This window comes from Sus scrofa, chromosome 14 (assembly GCF_000003025.6).
Source record: "Sus scrofa isolate TJ Tabasco breed Duroc chromosome 14, Sscrofa11.1, whole genome shotgun sequence".
NCBI classification, from domain to species: Eukaryota; Metazoa; Chordata; class Mammalia; order Artiodactyla; family Suidae; genus Sus; species Sus scrofa.
In genome coordinates, this window is record NC_010456.5 from 54,595,379 (window position 1) to 54,618,020 (window position 22,642).

General features: G+C 42.3%; 1 protein-coding gene across 3 annotated transcripts in view; it reads right to left on the reverse strand.

The window, feature by feature from the left end:
- Window positions 1–22,642, reverse strand: part of MTR (5-methyltetrahydrofolate-homocysteine methyltransferase) — a 105,803-nt gene that overhangs the window by 48,401 nt on the left and 34,760 nt on the right. For all 3 annotated transcript variants that reach the window (XM_021073435.1, XM_001927058.4, XM_021073436.1), the window contains 4 exons: window positions 20,496–20,608; window positions 16,979–17,119; window positions 15,681–15,866; window positions 1,224–1,403 (listed from right to left, as the gene is read on the reverse strand). In XM_021073435.1, the coding sequence (XP_020929094.1) occupies window positions 1,224–1,403; window positions 15,681–15,866; window positions 16,979–17,119; window positions 20,496–20,608 (620 nt within the window). The remainder of the gene's footprint in view (window positions 1–1,223; window positions 1,404–15,680; window positions 15,867–16,978; window positions 17,120–20,495; window positions 20,609–22,642) is intronic.

Consider the following 22,642-nt stretch of genomic DNA (forward strand, 5'->3'; position numbering starts at 1 on the left):
TAGTCAATATTTAACCTTGTTTCTCATGTGTTTCCATTTAAAGACATCTTGTTAATATATACTGTTGATTCCTTGACATCAAGCTCACAGCCAACAGCACAACTCGGGCCTAAACAAAAGTTCATCTAACACACACACATCTTCTCATAAGTCACATCATGGCCTTCTTGCACTCAGGAGCACTAGAGAACACTTCAGCACAATGCCTGGGGGCCATTTAAATAGAAAAATCCATTATAAAAAAAAAAAAAAAAAGGCTCAAAAAATGTGAAAAACATGGCACTAACCAGACCATGGAAAGGGCATTTATTTATAGAGTGAGAGCTGGACCAAGAGGGCAGGGCGTGGCCCTTGTTGACTCATCTGGAACATGAGGGTCAGGCATGAGGACCTGTCACCACTCTGCACATGGGAGCACCTGTGCATGGCTGCAAAAGCATCATCAGTACTGATTTCGGTGTCAGAAATAAACTGTAGAGAGTAAGTGAATTTGCGAATACGAAACCCATGGAAAATTCAGATTGGCTGTGTATACAGAAATGATAAAATTATAAAGAAAAGCAACCAAGTAGTATCATAAAACTCAGGATGATGTTTCCCTTATAAAATTCAGAATAAGAGTGTAAACAGAAAGGGAAAGGAGTTTCCATTGTGGCTCAGGAGGTTAAGAACCTGACATAGTGTTGTGAGGATGTGAGTTTGATCCCTGGCCACACTCAGTGGGTTAAGGATTTGATGTTGCCACAGCTGTGGTGTAAGTCACAGATGTGGCTCGGACATGGTGTTGCTATGGCTGGTGCATAGTATGGCAGCTGCAGCTACAATTTGACCCCTAGCCCAGGAACTTCCACATGCCGAGGGTGTGGCGAAACTAAAGAAGAAAGGAAGGTAGGAAGGAAGGAGGGGAGGGAGAGACATGAAGGCACCAGCATGTTCTATCTCGGGACCTAAATGAAAGCTATTATATGTTTTGCAATTGATTATTTATTATAATCTCTATTTTTTATATAATCCCTAGTGTGTTTTACTTCGCAATGTAAAAGCGTATATAAAAGAAAAATAATAATGACCCCTAAATTTCAGAAAGCCAATTTACTACCTAAGAATAAGAATGTCAGCATTCCCTGCCAATAAATATGTATGTTAGCTCAAACTATTCACTGGAGCCATATGATAAACCAGAGCAATGTAATGGATAGAGAAGAGAAAATACTCATACTTACTTTGATGACTTTTGTCGCATAGATAAAATTAACAGCATACAAGCTGTGTTCCTCCATCCCAGTGCCAATGGTGAGGATATTAGGGTCAAAGATGATGTCATTTGGATTGAAGCTCAGTTTATTCACAAGTAGATGGTAGGCCCGGGTGCACACTCTGATTTTGGTGTCTGTTTCTGTTGCCTGGGGAAGGGAGCAAAAGACATAATTTTAAATCGAAAAATGAAGTGTTATCTATGAAAACCAGAAGGACATTTCACTTGTCGAAAGCACTGAAGTATCAACGTTTGGCTTTGACAGAACCAAATGCCAAGCAGCCTCTAAATATTTATCACATTATCTCAGAGGGGAACTGGTTTAAAGTCCTTTTGCGTTTTCATCAGCACCACAGCTACACTGCTTCTGTAGGAATCAAACCTTACACATATGGTATATTAATAAATAGGCTTCTTATAATATGCAATAAAAATGCAAATATTACTAAAGAATAAATTAAAAGATAAGTGCCCTTCTTCACCTGCCTGCAGTCCCAATGCTGCTGCCGCCTCCTTGGGTCTTCCTGCAGGAACATTTTACATAGAGTCAAAGAAAGGAATTTATTTTCCACCTCCACCCCCACCCTCCATCACATCAGCTACTCAACATGTGCTTTAAGGCCTCACCCCATTTTCTCTCATTTGCCCCCTCATTGGCTCTGCTCTCCCCACTGTTCCTTTGATGTTCCTGAAACTCAAGCTTGTCCTCCGTCAGGGCCCTTCTGTTCACTGCTGCCACCACCCAGAACACACCAAGACGTAGCCCTGTGCTTCAGGTCTCTGTCCAAAGGTCCTTTCTCAGAGAAGCCTTCCTCAGCCACCATCCTCCAGGCAGCCCCACGGCCACCCTTTCTGCCTCCTCCACTTGTCCTCAAGGCATCTGTCCTTCTAGACATTACATTTATTTGGCCACTTGTTTATTATTTATCATGAGTCCACCTGAGCCAGAACCAGCCTTGCTGTCCCCACAGCAAGGACCCAGCAGAGGACCCAGCAGAGGACATGCCCGGGGGCTACTGCTCAAGGAATAAACGAAATCGGCTTTGACTCAAAGCCTCTCTGACTGTGTCGTGCAATCTGTCTGCAGGTCACATTTACAACCTCAACAAGGCTTATTCAACAAATTATATTCTGAATGATTTCTGGTTGTATAAGAAAAACAAATCTGCTTTGAAGAAAAAAATGAATACTTGCTATCACTGCAGTGGTTCCAAAAAATAAGTCTCATAGCATTCTGAATGAATGTACAAAATGTTCTTGAAACATGGCCAGCACCACTGAATGAAGTATTGAGTCTCCTAAGCTGACAACTTTACTTGGAGGGAGGACACCCCGGACCAGATGTGAGCGGTAAAGAATCAGCTCCGACAAAAAAAGGAGTTCTCCGGGTGGCTGCAGGGATGAGGGCGAGGACATTGCCCTTATTCAGGGGCTTCAAGGAGGTCCCATCCTCCAGAGAAAGGGGCAGGGGGGGAATTAAGAAAAGAACTCAGTCTTCCATCTAAGCTTTTGGTTGCCTGCCCACTTTGGTATTCCTAGTCAACAGTTCTACTTGGCCTTGATCACTCCCTGTTTTCTACAGCTGGGAGGTGTGGGGGGGACTTGGCCTCCCTGACCAAGGGGCTAAGGGAGGGACACCAAGGAGAGGCCTCTGCAGCCCCACTGCCCCAGGCTTTAGGGAAGGCAGCAGGCCCTGGTCTTTCTTGGCTGAGTGTCTTCAACAACTTCTTTCTTCTATTAGTGATGAAAATAAGGTTAAGACCAAGATGTGGGCCCAAAAGAAAGTGGTGAGAAGCAGGCCACCAGGCGCTGCCTTTAGTCTTGGACTTAAGCTACCCCCTCACAGAAAGCCAAAGACAGTTCCAGGTTCTAGGTTCATGTCCCAGCTAAGCTCACTAAGAGAGAAGGCACAGGAGTTTGGGGGCACCAGTGTTAGTATTTGCAAGTTAACCTCATACGTTACTACCAGTTACTACCCTACCAGTAGGGCCTGGTCATTTCTTTCTCTGAGCCATGAACGACATCTCACTGGACAGGATTTCATTTCTAGGCCAGAACAGAATCACCAACTATCAGCTGCGCAAGGAAGAGGCCCCTGTCAAACTGTCCGGCCAGCACCTGTACAGTACCTGCTACACTAACAGAAACACAGCTGGTGTGTGCTGAGTAGACAACAGTCTAGGATGCACAGAGTCTCGATGGACAGGCCTTTGCCAGGAGCATATCATGTTAGATTCTCCAAAGTTCTCTGTCCTGTTCCTTAGCGAGGTTGTGAGATAAACATGCTAATAAGCCTCAGGGCTTGAGGATTTCACAGATCCAGAAGATTCTCAACTCTAGTGGCACATGTTGATAATATGGAAGGATTTTTGTTTTCTAGAATCTTCTGATCCATCATCAGATGTGTTATTCATTGTGCCACTGGCCCTCCTTAGAAACAGTGTGTGCAGACCAAGCATACTGTTTTCTAACATTCATACCTGAGCCTCACCTGAGACCAGTTAAATCAGAATCCCATGATGAGACCTAAGCAACAGTATTTTAAGAGACCCTAGTGATTTTCCCATCTAGCCACAGTGAGAGCCACTGATGGGTGAGGAGGCACCTGCACAGGCTAAGCTGAAGGAAACCTCAGGGACAATACGGCAAACCTAAGGGCCAAGAAGGAAATAATAAATATCTTTTATGAGTTTATGATTTACCAGGTTTACTCTTAAGCTGCAGAAAAGCTAGACAGCCATCAGCAGGTGGAATGCTTCAGTTAAGCAATCCTCTGCTCAGGCTTTGCTAGGTAATTAGACACTTAGGGAGAAAGGAGATATACATAAAACGATTTTTGATTTAGTCACCAAGGCTGATAATGTGAGAAAGAGAAAGATTCTGTGACAGTGCAGTCTGACAATGAGCAGAGAAGAAATAGGGCCCACTTGAGAGGCGGGCTGAAGGTATCAGACTTGACTGAACCAGCTTAACATGGGGGTGGACACAGCAGGGGGCAGAACCAGCTTAATGGTGGCGGGGGGGGCGCACAGAGTTGCAAAGAGAAGTGAAGGAAGGGGACTTGTGTGCCACCATGAGGATGCTGACAAGTCCCAAAGAAAACAGCTGAAGGGAAGTTTCCCAGGGAAAAGCACAGGACAAGAGACCCCTGGGCCTTATAGAGTCCCTGAGGGCATGGGCTTAGTGTACAAATCCTGGCAGTGCATTCTCTATTCCAAGTGGCTGAAAGCAAGTGCTAGGACACCCAGAGCCCAGGCAAAGACTGCAGGTCTGCCTGAGATGAAGCACAGGGAGAGCACCGGGCTCAAAGGCCAGCCTGGTGCCTCCTGGATCCCTCTTCACCTGAAAGAATGGAGGCAGTGCTTCCGGCAAAACTCACTCAAGGCAGAATGTGGATGCCAGGAGCTTGGGATTAAGGAGGCAATAGACAGGACTGCAGATGTGCAATTGACACTGAGAGGCAAACCTGGTGAGGAAAAGGGGGTCTCAGTTGCAATCTGGAAACTGCAGGTGCTACCACTGAAAACTTCTGAACTTTTAAAGTCAAGTTTTTTTTTTAATGTCACCCTCTAGGAAAAGGTGCAAATTCTGTGGGGTGTGAAAAGGAGGGAAGAGAAGAGAATTTTTGTTTTTGGCCATGCCCTCAGCATGCAGAAGTTCCTGGGCCAGGTACTGAACACGAGCCACAGCAGTGATAATGCCAGAGCCTTAACCCATTGTGCCAATAGGGAACTCCAAAAAAAAGATTCCTTTTTTTTTTTTCTTCAGCTGCACCTATGGCATATGGGAGTTCCTGGACCAGGGGTAGAATTGGAGCTGCAGCTGCAGGCCTATGCCACAGCCACAACAACACTGGATCTCAGCTGCAACTGTGACCTATGCCTCACGTGTGGCAACACTGGATCCTTAACGCATTTCTACCAGGGAACTCTGAGAAGGAAATTTTTAATCCATTTATTAATCTCTGGGTAGAGCAGAGGATGGGATTCACTTTAGTACTTTTAAGGGCAGAGCTACAAAGTGGGCAGAGCAGAAAGAAACAGCTCATAGGAAGAGCAAAAACCTGATCTACTATACAGAGACCAATATCCGAAAATATTTCAATCCAACCCATAACCTATATAGTTTTGTCTTCCTTTTAACAACTGAGCCCTGAAAATGATCAGATCTTTCTGCGATCCCACTGTCCTAGATCTCCCCTGCCTCGAGTCTTCTTTCCACTTTCAACAAAACCTCTGAAAAGGACTGAATCTCATAGGAGCTGGGCCTTCTACTAGCCTTTATTTATCTCGAGTGCCCAGAGCCCAGGACTTGGCACAGAGAAGAGGATTAAAATACCAAAACCTTATCTGTCCTTTCTCCATCAGCCAGAAGACATCAGAGAGAAAAAATGGGTTGCAGAAAAGCAGCTGTCCTGGGTTAAGAACTGGGCTACTCAATAGCAATTTACACTAGATGATTCTCTGTCGTGCACTGTAGGCTTTCAGCAGCACCCCTGGCCTCTCCCTCTAGCTCTCAAGACACACACCCTCCTGACAACCCAGCATGACAATAAATCTGTCTAGATGTTGCCAAAAATTTCCTGGGGTGGCAAAATCACATCTATTTGAGAACTATCGGTTTACTGGTGACATGGCAGATGAGGTGATCAGAAACCAGACTCATCTGCAGGGTCATTGTCATGAGCCAATGCCCGCTTGTGGCTTTTCTCTAGAAACTAAAGAGAGAGGCTGCTTGTGGGAAAACCCTACCCTGCCAAGACCTGGAAGAAGCAATGCTGGGTCATAACAGGGGCAAATGAACCCACTTGCATCTTCTCCCTCACGAAGAGGGGTGCCAGGCACATGCCAGGGAGCTGGGACCCTTGGTGTGGCCGGGATGCCAAGTGTAAGCTGTGCTGTTATTCCTGTGTGACCTGAAGGTCCTGTGACCAGGTGTGGTCCTCACATGTCTACCACGAACATCCCCTTCTGAGGGTGAGCTGGAGAAGTCTCCTCACAAAGAATTTAAAATCTGCTCCATCTTATAAGGAAAGGCCCAAGGAGGGAAATACTCAGGTCACATTATCCTCACCAGAGAGGGACGGCCTCTCTAGGGCCACTGAAAAGCAGAAATATGTCAGATTTAACAAAGCCCCGTGAGGGTCAGAGCAGAAAATCTGAGAATTGACTCCTAGGCTTGAGTCAACTACCTGTGGCAAGGTAAAAATAAAGGGAACACTAACAACTATTGGCTCTGATTTCCCAGAACTATGCATTTAACAATGCTACGGTGCACACCCTACCGGAGAATATAGTAAGATATTCAAAGGAAAAATAACACCAATTTCTTAAGAGGTTGGTTATGAAATAAAAATCTAAAAAATTACTACCAAAGGAAAAATATTTATAAAAGGAAAAATAAGCCAAAATTACAACAAAATGACACAAAATACCTAGGAATGTTCTTGAGATTTCCTCTTTAAGAAAAACTATAAAACTCGATTGAATAGTAACTAAAAAGACCTATCATGTTCCTGAATGACTCCAAGATACCAATTCCTCTTTATTTTCTATGTTAGGATTAATTAAACCTTAATCAATATCCCAGTGGGGCTTTATTTGTCCATAAATTAGAAAATTATTTTTAAATCATTTTAACATAGGAAAATGTGTTAATACAATGGATATTTTAAAGGATAATACTATTATTTTAACTATAAGTTTACACACGTGCAAACAAAAAAAAAAATATATTCCACTATGTGAAGACTGTACTTCTAAGAAACCTTACATTATCAAAAATTGTCACATGAAATTATTCATTTCAGTTAGAAAAGGAGAATTAAATCTAGAAAGTAAGTAGTGACAGTTATTTTTCCCATACAAATTTCAATAATGAAAATGGTTCTTTGTTATATTTTTATATATTATTACATATATATAGTTATTTAGAGTTAAAATAACAGCTAATCAAAACTACTAATGTCAACAAAAAACACAGAAATGCTTTCTTTTTTTGCCTTCTAATCCAGAAGTCTCAGGGCCAGTCCTGTCATATTTGGGACTTGACACTGCTTGACCTTGTGGTTTTCATTTCAATATAGATCACAAGCATAAACCAAAAGCAGCTGCCATGCACTGAAACAAGAGCACATGTGAGTATCTCATCTTTATTTACTTGCAATGGTGGTTTTCCACTGCAGAGAGCTGTCTTCTCCTGATAAACAAACAATTGCATCATCCAAGCAAAGTAAATCTTGGTTCTTAACTGTTACATCCAATAGTGTTATGAACTCAAATGATGTAAAAAAAAAAATGCATTTGCACCAAAATATGTGTATTGTTGGTATTTGAATTTCCAAGTGTATGAATTTTTCTTTTTGCTCTTTATAATGTTTAATACAATTCTTCGATGAGCATTTACAAGCCCATAATCTTAGAGAAAAGTTATTTTTTAATTAGGAAAAGCGGTTTCTAAAAAGTCACCTTTAATTTCACTACCTTACTCTCAATTTTTCTGCTTTACAGTATTTTCCTCCAATCTTTATCAAACGTAGTTTTTACACAGATGTATAGAGACAGGGTCTACATAACTACTGGTTTCATAATTTTTACTTATATCTTGTAAGCACTGTCATGCTGTTCCATAATCTTCATAATTATTACTTAATACTCTGGATAATAGTCCAATAGAATGATGTAATCTAAGTTATCAATTTCTCTCCAGTTAGGCATTTACGTTGTTATATAGTCAATAAAAAGCTGGTGAAAACCCTTTGCATATATAGTGAATGCTTTCATTGGGATAATTTCCCAGAAATGAGATCATTACTTCAAAGGGTATGAACATTTTTATGTCTCTTGATAGGTATTACGTCTTTCAAAAGGACTGTCTGTGTTTACACTATACTCTGCAATGAACCTCTCCAAGTCTATTTACCACTACTGTACATACAGCACAGATCTTGATCATTTTTAGGTTTACTTTACTAACTTAGCATCAATTAAACATTACCTTAATATTGCTCTAATTTGCACATCTTTTGTAACTCACAAGTTAAAAAAATTTCTCCTACCTGTGCTTTTTATTTGTGGTCACGTTCACATCTAAATTGGAAAAGCTTGTTCTCAGACAAGAGCAAGCGCTCTGCAGTGGAGATAACACAGGATTCGGAAACACCCATCAGTCTTCAAATGAGACAGACAAGGGATCAAAACTTGGCTCCGTCCTGCACGAAGTCCTTGCCAGTGACACTGGCTCACCGCAAAATGGAGTGACAGCTACCCCATGTGGCTGCTCAGGTGGTTTTCAGCCAGAGTATGCATGATAGTCACCTCTAAAGCTCTAACAGTTCCTAAGTCAGGTCTTACCCCAGACCGAATGAGTCAGAAACTCAAGGGGTGCAGCCCAGGAGTGTATGTTTTTTAAAAGTACCAGCAGTGATGACCCTTCCCTGCAGGAGTGTTTCTGCTTTACATTCCTGGTGAAGCACCACATGCACAAAGCACACAACATTCTGTTCTCATTCTCAGAGCTGACCTTGCCTCCTCCTTCACTGAGAAAACAGAAGGAGCACTCAGACTCCCTCAGCACACAAAACAGTGCCCTGCAGATCTGCATTCACGTTCTGCCTTCTCTTCTGTGTGATGAGCATGCTGCCTCCCCCTCTGCTTGCACACGGAGGGCCAACACTCTCAACCCACAAGGTCATGGACCAAGTGAGTGCCCCCTTTCTCCTGTGCATCAATTCTCCATCTGCTCTCTACCAGGCTCTTCCCATCAGCTTACAAAACACACTGTCACATCATCGTCACACAGACACACGCGTGCGCGCGCACACACACACACACACACACACACACACCCTTTCTTACTTCCTACCCATCTCTGGTTTTCACCCACTTCTGTTCCCCTTTAAGGCAAAACTCCCAAAAAATGGTTTACACCTGCTGCCTCCAATCCTCTTTTCTCTCTTGAACCCACTCCAGTTAGGCTTTCATCTCTTTAGAAACAGTATAGTAAGATAATGAGCCATCCCCTTTCCAAGTCCAAGGGTAAATTCTTGGTCTCCTCCTACTTGATCTATCCACAGCTCTTTAACATAGCTCACCATGTCCTTCTTGAAGGCTGTGTTCACTCTCCTACCAAACGGGCAGCTCCTTCCAAGTCTTTTGACGGCATCTCCCCCCTGACCACGAAGCACTGCGACTCCACGACTCACTTGGTACTAGGACTTCTTTTCTACCATCAGTCCTCTGGTGGACTCAGTCTCACTGCTTTAATATCATCGATGGGCAAATCATTCCCAGGTAAGGGAATCCTATCTTCAAGCCAGGCTTTGCCCATGAAACCCAGATTCATCTACACAACCACACTCCACACACCACTGTAAACATATGTCCAAACCCAAACTTCTCTTCACTCCATCCCAAATCTGATGCTCAAAGTCCACTTTATCTCAATGGCCCAGGCCCCCAAACCCAAAAATCATCTCTAATTCCTCTTTCTTTCCTGGCTCACAACCAGTATGAAGCAAATCCCACTGGCCTGTCCTTAAAAATCTAGAAACAGATGACTTCTCACATCCTCTACTGCTCCCACTTGCCCCGGCCACCACCTCTCATCTGGACACAGCATTAACCTCCAGCGGTTCTGCTTGGTCCCCACAGACCCTTTTCCACAAAGAACCAGATGGAGGGTTGAAATGTAAATCAGATCACATTTGCTCCTCTGCTCTAAACCCTTCAGTGGCTTCCCAGCTCACTCACCGTAAAAGCCAAAGTGTCAACTGTGGTATCCAAGGCCCTACACGATTTGACAGCTACCTTTCTAACCTCAAATCCCCTAACCCCCTCTGCTCTAGCTGTACAGTCTCCCTCCTGGTTTTCATACAAGGCTCCCTCTGCCCAAAACACCCTTCTCTATATTTTCACACAGTTCACTCCCTCATCTCCTTCAAGTTTCCGCTAAATTGTCATTATCCACGAGGCCATCCCAAACCATCCTATATAAAGTAGCATCCCCACCCTCAGCCTGCTATTCCTGTCACCCTTATCCTCTCCATATTCCGCCACTGAATGTAACACTCTCCATGTGTGTATGTGTGTGTGTGGTGTATCTTTAGGTTTTTTTATCTGTTATTCCCTCTGTGCTCTAATAACATAAAACTACACAAGGACAAACACTAGGTTTTGTTCCCTGCCATCTCCTCAGGGCCTGGCACATACCAGGTGCTCGAGATATATCTGAAGAAGTTTGAGAAGACATCTGCAGCAATTAAACAATAACAGTTTGTTATATAAATTTGAAAAAGAACATTTAGATAACAAAAAAGAGCTCCTGAAAAAAGAAGACATAAAACTCAAGAGAAGATAAATGTAGATGTAGAAATCTCGCAGAGAGCAGAGCAAAATGTCAAAAGTGAAAAATAGGACTGAAAAGATAAGAAAATTAGGTGATCTTTCCAAAACATCCAAGTGTCTGAATAAAACACATGCCAAGAGAGGATAATGCAATTCAAGGAAACTTCCGGCAGCTCTGGCCATAAGCTTCCTGACTGACAGAGCCTACTGAGTGCCCAGCATAAAGCGGCCTCATAATCACAAGATTTCAGATACCATGGACATAGAAGATCCAAGAAGCATCCAGAAAATGGGATAATATATAGGTTTTGCCAAAAGAATCAAGGGTTAGAATAGCACTGGACTTCCTACCAGTACCAATGGAAACTAGAATACAATGGATCAATGTGTTCTAAACACAGAGAAAATAATTTCAAGCTTGCACTATTACACCCATACAATTGTTAAGGAAGTATAAAAGTAGATACAATAAAGTCATTTTCGGACATGAAAGGTTTCAAAGCTATTTACTGCCATGTTTCCTTTCATGAGAAGCTACCAGAGGATATGCTTAGCCAAAGGAGAGAGTAAACCAACAATGAAGAAATTATGATATCTAAGCACCTCAGAGAGAGGTAAGAACAACTCAAAGTGACAGCCGTGCAGTCAGCCTACTGAGCAACGTTTCCAGATTGTGTCAGAAGACTTGGAGAGGGAGTACTCTTGTGGTACAGCTGGTTAAGGAGCCGGTGTTGTCAATGCAGTGGCTTGAGTAGCTGCTGTGGCACAGGTTCAATCCCTAGCCTGGGAACTTCCACATGCTGTGGGTGTGGCAAAAAAAAAAAAAAAAAAAAGAAGAAGACAACAACGATGAATTGGAGAGAGAATTTTTCAAGAAATGAAAAGGAGAGTCTACTCACTGTGTTTTGATGCACTGGATACTAGAATTCACACAACCAGGGAATAGTTTGAAAACATATAAGAAACAAAGCAAACAAAAAGATTCATGGAAAACAAACAGGGCACAGGAAAGGAAAAGGAATTCTGGCATGCTACACAGCTCTGCTTCTACACTAGTTAATATAAATATAAGTGCTGAAAATAGTTACAACTAAAATGTATTCGAAAGATGGCAGGGATAAAAGCAAAGATGTGTGAAGTGGGAGTGGTGGGTGGTGAAAAAGCTAAACCCTTAACCACTATAAAAAAGCAATAAATAATAACAAAAACTGAAATTTGAAGTTAAGGAGCTAAGTTGTATGTGGTTGCTTCTGGGGAGCTAGAGGGCTTAAGGCTTCTGTTTTTCATAAAAGAAATATCTGTCTCTTTATCTGTCTGCATATATACCTGTGGTAAAAATAAAAATTCTGTCGCAAGACCTTACCACACTAAATTAGTAGTAGAACTAGATACAACTTTTCAGAAAGACAATTTAGCAAGTGTGTATCAAAATATTAAATGGGCACACACTTTGACCTGGCCATCCCACCTCTATGAGCCAAGAAAATCATTTTATAACAGGAAACATATAAGCATGAATTAGGATATTCAGTGACCACTGTTCATTCTGCTAAAAAATTAGGAACAAACACAATTTTATGCGATAATGGATTAAGTACAACGTACATGATGAAATATAGCATAATCATAAAAGATGGAGTTAGAATCCATATTTACTAAGATGAGAAGACGCCAACATTTCGTTGTGGGGGGGAAAGAGTTATAAAAGATCAGTTTATACATAATTTTCAACTTTTTGGATTCTCTTTTCCTAAATGGCCACATGGCTTTCTCATCTTATTCAGGTTTTCAAACATTTCCTCCTCAGAGGGGCTTTTTCAGAGCACCTTTTCTAAAACAGTCAACTCTTCCCTGACAGCCTCACCCTGGATCCTTCCATCAGCCACTGCGCACAGGCCCAGACCTCCTAGGTTTGAATCCTAGCACGACTGGGGGCTACCTGTGAGACAACAGGCAGGTTAAGTCCTTCTGCTTGGTTTCCTCACATGGAATACAAAAGTCATAACATACAGCTGACATTTACATGTTGAGAGGAAAAACTGATTTACCCTGTGAGTGAGCTTGGTATAAGTAAAGGTTCGATGCATGTTTGTTACCAAAATTATCTCTCTTTTGTACTCTATTGGATTATGTGGATTTTTTTTTCTCATGATGAAAATATATCTTTTGTACAAAAACGAGAATACTTTTGTGAAAAATGATTTCACTTTAAAAATGCAAAAAGGAATTCCTGTTGTGGTGCAGCAGAAATGAATCCGACCAGGAACCATGAGGTTGTAGGTTCAATTCCTGGCCTCGATCAGTGGGTTAGGGATCTGGCGTTGCCGTGAGCTATGGCGTAGGTCACAGACTCGGCTTGGATCTGGCATTGTTGTGGTTCTGGCATAGGCCAGCAGCTCTAGTTCCCATTAGACCCCTAGCCTGGGAACCTCCATATGCCACGGGTGCGGCCCTAAAAGAAAAAAGAAAAGAAAAGAAAAGTAAAGAACAGAAAAGAAAATGCAAAAAGCAGTTGTTCCCATGTCTCAGTGGTAACGAAGCTGGCTAGTATCCATGACCGCAGGTTGGATCCCTGGCCTCGCTCAGTGGGTTAAGAATCCAGCATTGCCATGAGCTCTGGCATAGGTCACAGACGCAGCTCAGACCCAGCATTGCTATGGTTGTTGCTGTGGCAATGGCATGGGCTCTAATTTCAGCCCCTAGCCTAGGAACTTCCACATGCTGTGGGTGCAGCTTTAAAAAGCAAGGAAAAAAAAAAAAAAAAAAAAAAAAAAAAAAGGAGGGAGAGAGAAAAGAGAAAGAACATATGATGCCACCACTTGTCAATTACATAAATAAGAAGTTAATTCAGGAGTTCCCATTGTGGCCCAGCAGAAACGAATCTAACTAGTAACCATGAGGTTGTGGGTTTGATCCTGACCCCGCTCAGTGGGTTAAGGATCCGGCGTTGCCTTGAGCTGTGGTATAGGTCGAAGACGCATCTCGGATTTGGCATTGTTGTGGCTGTGGTGTAGGCTGGCGGCTACAGCTCCGACCCCTAGCCTGGGAACCTCCATATGTCGCAAGTGCAGCCCTAAAATTAAAAAAAAAAAAAAAAAAAAAAAGAGTCAATTCATCCCTACCCTCCAGTTAGCAGCTACCAATTTTTTTCTCTTGTATTCATATAAATCTTTTTTTATTAAAGAAAACCAAGACCATGCCACTTGCTTTTGTTTTTTTTTCTACTGACCAGTATACTTTAGACATGGTTCTGCCGCCTCCTTCTTTTTAAGTGCTACACAGTACCTACGTGCACTGTAGCCAGAAGGAGTTCTCAGTGTTTTACTACCACAATGCTACAGAGAATGTGAACCAACACAGACTCTTACATACTCAATCTATGAGATGTCCAGAGGGGGCTGAATTATAAGGCGTGGATTTTTTTAAACTGCTTTAAATTAACTATTAAATAGATATAAAAGTATTTTAAAAAATCATGTAAGATATAAAACAACAACACAGTAATCACTGCACACCCATCACCCAGGTTAAACTATCAGTATTTGAAGCTTCCCATTGCCACGCTCGGCTTCAATGGCAGAAACATTATGAGAGATGCCATATATCTATCTTTTCATTTTTTTTCTGTCTTTGATAAAAGAAACTATTATCTTGTTATTGCTTCGTTTTTAATTTCTTTAGTTATTACTAAGTATAGTATCTTCCCATAGGTTGATTGGCTATTTGTATTTCCTTTTCTACAAATTGTTTACTTATTTCCTTTGTTCATTCTTCTACTGAAGTGACTGGGATATATTACTTTTTGATTTATATAAACTCTTTGCATATTAAGGCTATTAATCCATTGCTATTACACATGCTGCAAACAGTACCATATCCTTCATACAAAGCTTTACTTTTTTATGTAAAGAGATCTACTCTGGCTTCCCAAGTTTAGATGAATATTTTCCCATATATTCTTTAGATTTTTTTTCTTACACTTAGATCTTTAATTGATGTATATTTTATTTTTGTGTATGGTAGGAAATGAGGCTCTATTTTCTTCCAATAGCATTTATTGAATAATTCCTTTTTCAATTAATGTGAAGGTTTTATTATATAATCAAATTTTCATACATACATATATATAGATGTAAGTATGGGTGCACATGTGTATGTACTTATGTGTACATAAGTGTGTACATATGTATATATAAAGGCAGACCTAGATTTACTGAGCTTCACTTTACTGTACTTCACAGACACTGCATTTTTACAAATTGAAGGTTTGAGACAACACCGCATTGAGCAAATCTATCGACAACATTTTTCAACAGCATTTGCTCTTCATGTCTATGCCACATTTTGGTAATTCTCACACTATTTCCAACTTTTTCATTATTATTCTACTCGTTATGGTGATCTGTGACCAGTGATCTTTGTCTTTTTTTTTTTTTTTGTATTTTTTTTGCCTTTTCTAGGGCCACTCCTGTGGCATATGGAGGTTCCCAGGCTAGGGGTCTAATTGGAGCTGTAGCTGCCGGCCTACACCACAGCCATAGCAACGTGGGATCCAGGCCATGTCTGCAACCTACACCATAGCTCATGGCAACACCGGATCCTTAACCCACGGAGCAAGGGCTGGGATCGAACCTGCAACCTCATGGTTCCTAGTCGGATTCGTTAACCACTGAGCCACAACGAGAACTCCTGTGACCAGTGATCTTTGATGTGACTACTATGACTCACTGAAGGCTCAGATAATAGCATTTTTTAACAATAAAGTACTGTTAATTAAGGTATGCATGTTGTTTTTCTAGCCATAATGCATCTGCACACTTAGACTATGATATAGCATAAATGTAATTTTTATATGCACTGGGAAACAGAAAAAAAATACAATTCACTTTACTGCAATATTTCCTTCATTACAGTTGCCTGGAATGGAACCCACAGTATCTCCAAGGTGTGCCTCTGTGTGTGTGTGTGTGTGTGTACATATGGTACATACAGATGGTGCACACATCTGCTTTGGACTCAGCTCTCTTCTGCCATGCTAAGCCTGCATAACACAATGAGCAAGAGCAAAAGAAATCACTCACCTGTCCTTCCTCGTCAAAAGCCATGACCACCACAGCAGCTCCAAACTTCTTAACCCTTCTGGCCTTCTCTAGGAAGTCATCCTCGCCCTCCTTCAGACTGATGCTGTTCACGATGCACTTCCCTTGGCAGCACTTCAACCCGGCTTCAATCACAGCAAAGTTGGAAGAGTCGATGCACAAGGGCACCTGAGACCAGAAAGGAGAGAGTCAGAAAGATTGCAGGTCACCACAGACTCCCTCCCAAGGACTCGCAAATACTCCCTCTTCTTTAGAGAAACAATAATTGAGTAACAGTAGTGTGACAAGAGACAGGGTTTTAATCTTCTTCCTAAGCCCTTGTTCTTAGAGCCCAAAATACCTGGAATAACTCCAGTCTTACAAGAGACCCATCATGGGCCAGAAACTGATCACTCAAAAGATCATAGCTAAAAAGCAGAAATTGCCCACGTCATTTTACTGGCTCCCCCTCTGATTCTGACTTTGAACAAGTCACTTACCTTCTCTGTACCTTAAATTCTCAAAATATTTACTCCCAGAGAGGTGATGAGGCTTGTCAGTAAGTGAATAAAGGACGGGTTAATGTTATTCACTGCTTACCACAAGATTTCTAACTTACACATTTGCTGAAGCCCAATTTTTAAAAATGACAGCACTACCTCTCAAAGCACTATGAAATTTCTAAAAAAAAAAAAAAAATTTAAAAAGCTTCAAAAATCAATCCTCATCACAAATTCGATGGTAGAGGAAAGCAGTGAGATTTTTTAAAGTTTTCAGAATCCATCTAAAATTTTTGAAAATACTGCCACAAAAATTAACTTTCATCTTAAAAAACAATGTAAAAGCTGACATAATATACTACCTTGATTTAATCCCATTTTATACTTTTGTCTTACTCTGATAAGTCTCTTCTTACTGCAATAAGGAAGGATTAACTGAGTTCCTTTGTCTATGGTAGGAACAGACCTAATGAATTGGTAGGGACAGGTTAAGTATACCCTTCAGAGACATGAAAAGTTGGTTCTTAGTCTATCCAGACATCACAGGAAACTCAATCAGTTCTTGTGACCAATTCCAGAAGACTTGGAGACAGCCACACTGAAGTCACATCTCTCTCTCTCTCTCTCTCTAAATTCTGGTTTATTTCAAAGGGCTACCATTAAGTGAGAACACTGACAATCAGAAACCCATTAGGCTTTCTACACAGAAAAACAGGAAACCAGTGCATGAGATGACAGAAGGAGAGAAAAGTGACAGAACATCACATGTGGGTTCGCTTGAGGAATAAAAATTTGTACAACCTTGGCAATGTCAGGCTCAGAGGCGATGAAGTTGCAAAACCTGGCCATTGCACTGGGACCGTCTAGCATGCCATCATCCATGTTGATATCCAGCACCTGGGCTCCCATTTCCACCTGCATTTTGGCAACACTCAGAGCTTCCTGAGGAAGAAATTTAAGAGGGACCAGCATTAGGAGAGGGAAACTCAAGAGAAGGGGACAAGAGTGGTCCTTCACCAGCCCCAGCAGTCCTTTTAGACTACACTAGGCTCTGACCTGCTCCCCATCATCACAGAGGACCTTTCTCAATCATCCATTCCATCATAGCACATCATGCTCAGAATCCACCAAGGCTGATTCCTCAGCCTGCTCTTCCAGGCCCTCTGGGACTGGCCTTCTCTTCTTACCTGACTGCATTTTCCCCTCCCCTGTTCCACTCCCTTCCCACCAAACGCCCTGTACCCAGCCAAATCCATTTCTACCTCTGTGTCACAGACCACATTGTTCCCTCTGCTTGGAATACAATCTCCTTCCATCCTATACTGTTTAAGACCCAACTTGAGTCCCATCTCCTCCAAGAAAAGTCCTCAGAAAGACCATATCAAATGTATCTAACGCTGCAGTGTTAGATAAGCAAAGCATTTACTGCAGGCTGTGGACAGAAGTTATGTGAAATAAGAGTTAAATAAACTTTCTATGCTAAAAGGATTTTCAAATCTTTTTAATATAGAATTAATACACTATAAACCTCCAGATACAAAATACAATATGCAGTATTTCTCATACATGCTCATCTGGTAGGATCAGGGTTCCAGAGAACATGCTTTGGGAAACATAGCTTATTCCACAATAACCTGCTGCCTCTAAACGTCTGTAACAGTTACAAATATTATCATGTGATATATTGCATAATCATTTCCTCATGATTTCACTGAAACTGAATTTTAAGTGTTTGGAAATTTAGAAAGATCTTGGGTATCTCCCTCTCCTTTGAAAAATGCTGGGCAAAACAGATGTGTTTGATAAAGCTTTCTAACTGGCTAGTACAGCAGAGACTTTAAGTCTTCACTGCATACTTCATTGCACAATAAAATCAGCAGGGATAAAACTAATAGTAGATTTCTATGCTGTCCTACTTTTTTCTTAGCCCAAGAAAACCAAGCAGCAATTTTTAGCAATCACTGTGAAAGAAAAGGCATGAGACCCTTCAGCACAGGCCTCAAAGAAAGACTACCAATAATAATCCAAGGTTATACAGAGAAAAAGGACCACAATAAAATTCAGCAAATTGAAACATGCTTTTGGTATCAGCAGTATGTTAAATACTGTAAAGAAGAGAAGAAGTATAAGTCACAGTCCTTGCTCTTGAAGGGCTCACTTCTAGTTGGGGGTAGAAAAGCTACGAGCTCTGTTGCAAAACATGTGCGTCCAAGGCCAGGACAGCCTAAGCCCCAGGAACAGTGTGGCCCCTGAGGACTGAAGCGGACAAAACTACCTGAGAGGTGGCATCTTTAGCAGGCCCCTGGGAAATGGACCCAAAGGAACAGAGGACACAGCAAGCAACCTGGTCTGACCAGAGGTTGAAAGATGCAAAACAGAGATACCAATGCCTTGACCTTTCCACATCATTAGAGCCACAGAATTACAGCTTGGCTCCAACCTTCCATATGGGTTGAAGTGATTTGTTTAAAGATGTACAACTTGAGGAGTTCCTGTCATGGCACAGTGGAAACGAATCCGACTAGGAATTATGAGGTTGCAGGTTCGATCCCTGGCCTCACTCAGTGGGTTAAGGACCTGGCGTTGCCGTGAGCTGTGGTATAGGTTGCAGACACAGCTCGGATCTGGTGTTGCTGTGGCTCTGGTGTAGGCCGGCAGCAGTAGCTCCGATTAGACCCCTAGCCTGGGAATCTCCATATGCAGTGGGTGCGGCCCAAAAAAGACAAAAGACAAAAAAAAGAAAAAAAAGAAAATTGTACATCTTGAGCAAGAAGTCGGGACTAGACTTTCTCTCAGGTCCATTCCATTAACCACAGAGTCTTGAGGGGTCACTGACTCATGGGGGCTCGCATCCAGTGAGGAGTCACTCCTACCATTCTCCTCCCCGTGACGAGGCAGAGAGAGCAGAGCATGAAGGTTTGTGCTTGGGGAACTTAGGGTCTATCATTCACTTTCTGTAAAACAACAAGGCTAGGGATTTAATCACCCCCGAAGCCTCCAAGTGTGCATCTGTAAAATGAGAATAACAGCTGTACCTATCTCACGGGGCTGTAAAGATTAAACAAGTAATGCTATAAAGCACCTGGCACAGCAACTCACTATAGCAAGACCTCACAAAATGACAGAGTTCACTCCCACTCATTTGCTTCTTCTTAAAACGCCATCCGCTCTCAGTACCAAATCTACCAAATATGAGAGCTGAAAGGAATACCACAGAATGGTCCTAAGAGTCGAAACATAAATAGAAACACTGCCAATCCAACAACTGTATAGAACCAGGAAAGGGCATAGGATTCTGGAAGGGAACAAACATGAACAAATACTGGAGGCAGAAGTAGACCTCCTGGAATGTCAGGATGGAAGGCAGTTTAGAGTCTAAATGGAGGGGACTGGGGGATGGCCTGAGGAGTCTGGGTTTTATTTTGGGCCCCAAAATGCCACCTCATGAAGGCTTCTCAGCTTGGGCAGGGTAACCGGGTAACCGGCCCTGGTTAACGTGCCCACTGAGGGAGGCCCTGAGGGAGGCCACCATAACAAGCCCATAAAGGATAACAAATGTGCCCTCTGATTCCAACCAGGCTGCTTTGAGGCTGGTTACTGGAAGATCTATTCCTAAAGGCTGCAAAACCTTAAAATGAGAGATTGATGAAAAAAATAAAATCATTAAAGCCCAGATCAGATTCCTCCATTTTTAACTCTGAATTTACATTAAATATATATGTGTGTGTGTGTGTGTGTGTGTATATCCAGATGTTTAGAGTAGGCTCAAACATTTGGTTTAGAGTAGGCTTTTAATTTGGATTCAATTTTGTTCATTCATAGAAGGCCCAAGCCTAAAAATACTATGGCTAAACTACCCTGCAAACTTTCCAAGGCAGGGCCTACTCTCTTTTGTGACTGCTCCTTAATTTTAGTTTACAGTTAACAGACGCAATAATACCATGTTAGAGGAAATGAACAGGAATTTACTTGGCTTTCCCTTCCCTTGGAAGGATTTGTAAGAAGCCAAAATGAGGAACGTCTTCAAATTTTTAAATTTATTTCACAATTAACAGAAACAGCTAGAACCTGGGTCGCTCCCATCTCATCCCACTTCATGCCCTGAATGCAGTCCTTTTTGACAAATACTGACACCACCAGCTTTGATTTTCCGAAGCCTCATCCTCCCACTGGCCCAACTGGCTGCAAACACACGTTACCGTTCTTCTCACCCTTCCCAGCAGCTCTGCTAGTAACACTACCAGAGGCAGAGCTGTTTCACTGGCTGTCTTGGCCATGAACACAGCAGATGCCTCAAGGGTCTTATTAGGATGCTCACTTCATACTTTCCTTCCATGATGAGTTTAGCAAACTTCCTGGATCCTGCAACATTACAGCGCTCTCCGATGTTAACGAAGTTGGTGTATGGTCCAATCCTGAAAGGTTCTAGACCTTAAAAGGAGAAGCATTTCAAAAATATTCTGAAAAGGCATATGACATGAGATACATAGAAAACAACTGTTTCCATGAGAAAGAAAGTTTCTGTGCCACAGCCTGTCTGACTGGCTAAGAAACCCCCAATGTGGAGACAGGACCATGGCCTTCTGCCCTAGGGACTTTTTTTTTTTTTTTTTTAGGGCCGCACCTGCAGCATATGGAGATTCCCAGGCTAGGGGTCCAATTGGAGCTATAGCTGCTGGCCTACTCCACAGCCACAGCAACATGGGATCCAAACCACATCTGCAATCTAGACCACAGCTCACAGCAAAGCCGTCCTTAACCCACTGAGCGGAGCCAGGTATGGAACCTGAATCCTCAAGAATGCTAGTTGGGTTGGTTACTGCTGAGCCACAATGGGAACTCCATGCCCTAGGGATATTTAAACACAACAGAAGTCTGTATGTTTATAACCAGAACTCTCAAACGAAGAAATATTTCAGGGTTTTAAATTGCAAATTTCTCTGAAGAGCTGAATCATACCAGCTCTAAGAAACAAGGAAAATTATCATCAGATTCTTATTTAACCAAGAGCCTGGGGCAAAAGCCATAAAGTTAGAACCAAAAGAACTGCTCCAAGAGCTCCCTGGGGGCCTAGCCGTTAAGGATTTGGCATTGTCCCTGCTGTGGCTCAGGTTCAAGCCTTGGCCTGGGAACTTCCATATACTATGAGCATGGAGAAAAGAAAAGAAAAGAAAAGAAAAGGGCTGCTCCACAGCTGTCCATTCAGACATCAGCTTGAAGCCAGAAGGAGCAAGCATTCTAAATCTCACCAACAGTGTGTTTCGAGCCTTATCTTATCTCTCTGGTCCAGGTCCGAGGCCAAGAGCCAATAACCACCAGAGCCAAACATGATCACCATGAAGGGCCTGGGCTGAGTTTGGGAGACAGCAGATGCTGCGCCAGTCCATTATTCTTTCTGTTCCTCCTTCCTCCTTTACCAGGGGATAGTAACACCTCCCCTGTTACAGGCCAATTTAGGGGCACATCTCAGATAATTAATTTGGACACATCACACTGAGGTAACCAGCAATACACAGCCTGAAGTGCCACGACAGGAAAAGGTCTTTAACTGCTTTTGTTCTACTGGATATATTTACAGTATTAGGAGCAGGAGTCTTGCTAGACGGTTATGGGCAGGCTCTGGGGACGCCCAGCCTCAGGTCCGAGCCCTGTGCAGCCACCTCAGTGAACACCCAGGAGACTTCTCTCAGAGCCTCTGAGCTTAGAAAAGAGACCAGAGTAGTATCTGCCTCACCATGCTGTCATAGAAAGGAGTAGGTAACACTGATAAGCATACAGTTAGCACCAACAATCATGGCTGTTCTCATTAGTAAAAGAAAATGGCTTTTGAGTCCTTGGCCAAAGCACTCGTTGAGAAAGAAACATAAGTGGGAGAAGGAAATAACGAAGGCAGGTAATTATAAGACCATCCCAGGTTATTTGTTCCTGACCAGGAAGATTGTCACTTCTCAGTCTGGGCTTGTGATCTCCCTTTCAGATCTCCCTCGCCCCTCAGCGCCAGCCTCAGCACATCCCTGATCCTTAGTCAGACCCTGGGTTCCCAGGGCAGACGAGGAGGGGTGCCCATGTCTAAATGCCGAAGAGGTCCTGTGCCACTGCCCTGAAAGCAGTTCACACAAAGCACTTCTGATATATTAGAAATGCGAAGTATCTGTTGTAAAATCTGCATTTTTCTCAAGTCTGCAATTTATAAAAGAACAATTAAAAAGAGGGTGTTTGAGGTCAGTCTTTTAAAATCTGAAGGTGATTTCAAAAATGAGCTAGAAATAGCACATTTGAATTTGAAGTTCAAATCAAAAGAAAGGATTCTTTCATTCTTAACACATAAATTCTCTTCAAAAATCATAACTAGTTGGTTCTTTCCTATTTCGATTTTAGCAAAGGTTAACAATTGCCTTTTAGCTGAAGTCAATTAAAAGCTTCAAGATCTAAGAAAGAAGTAAACTATCCCACTGCACCTCCCTC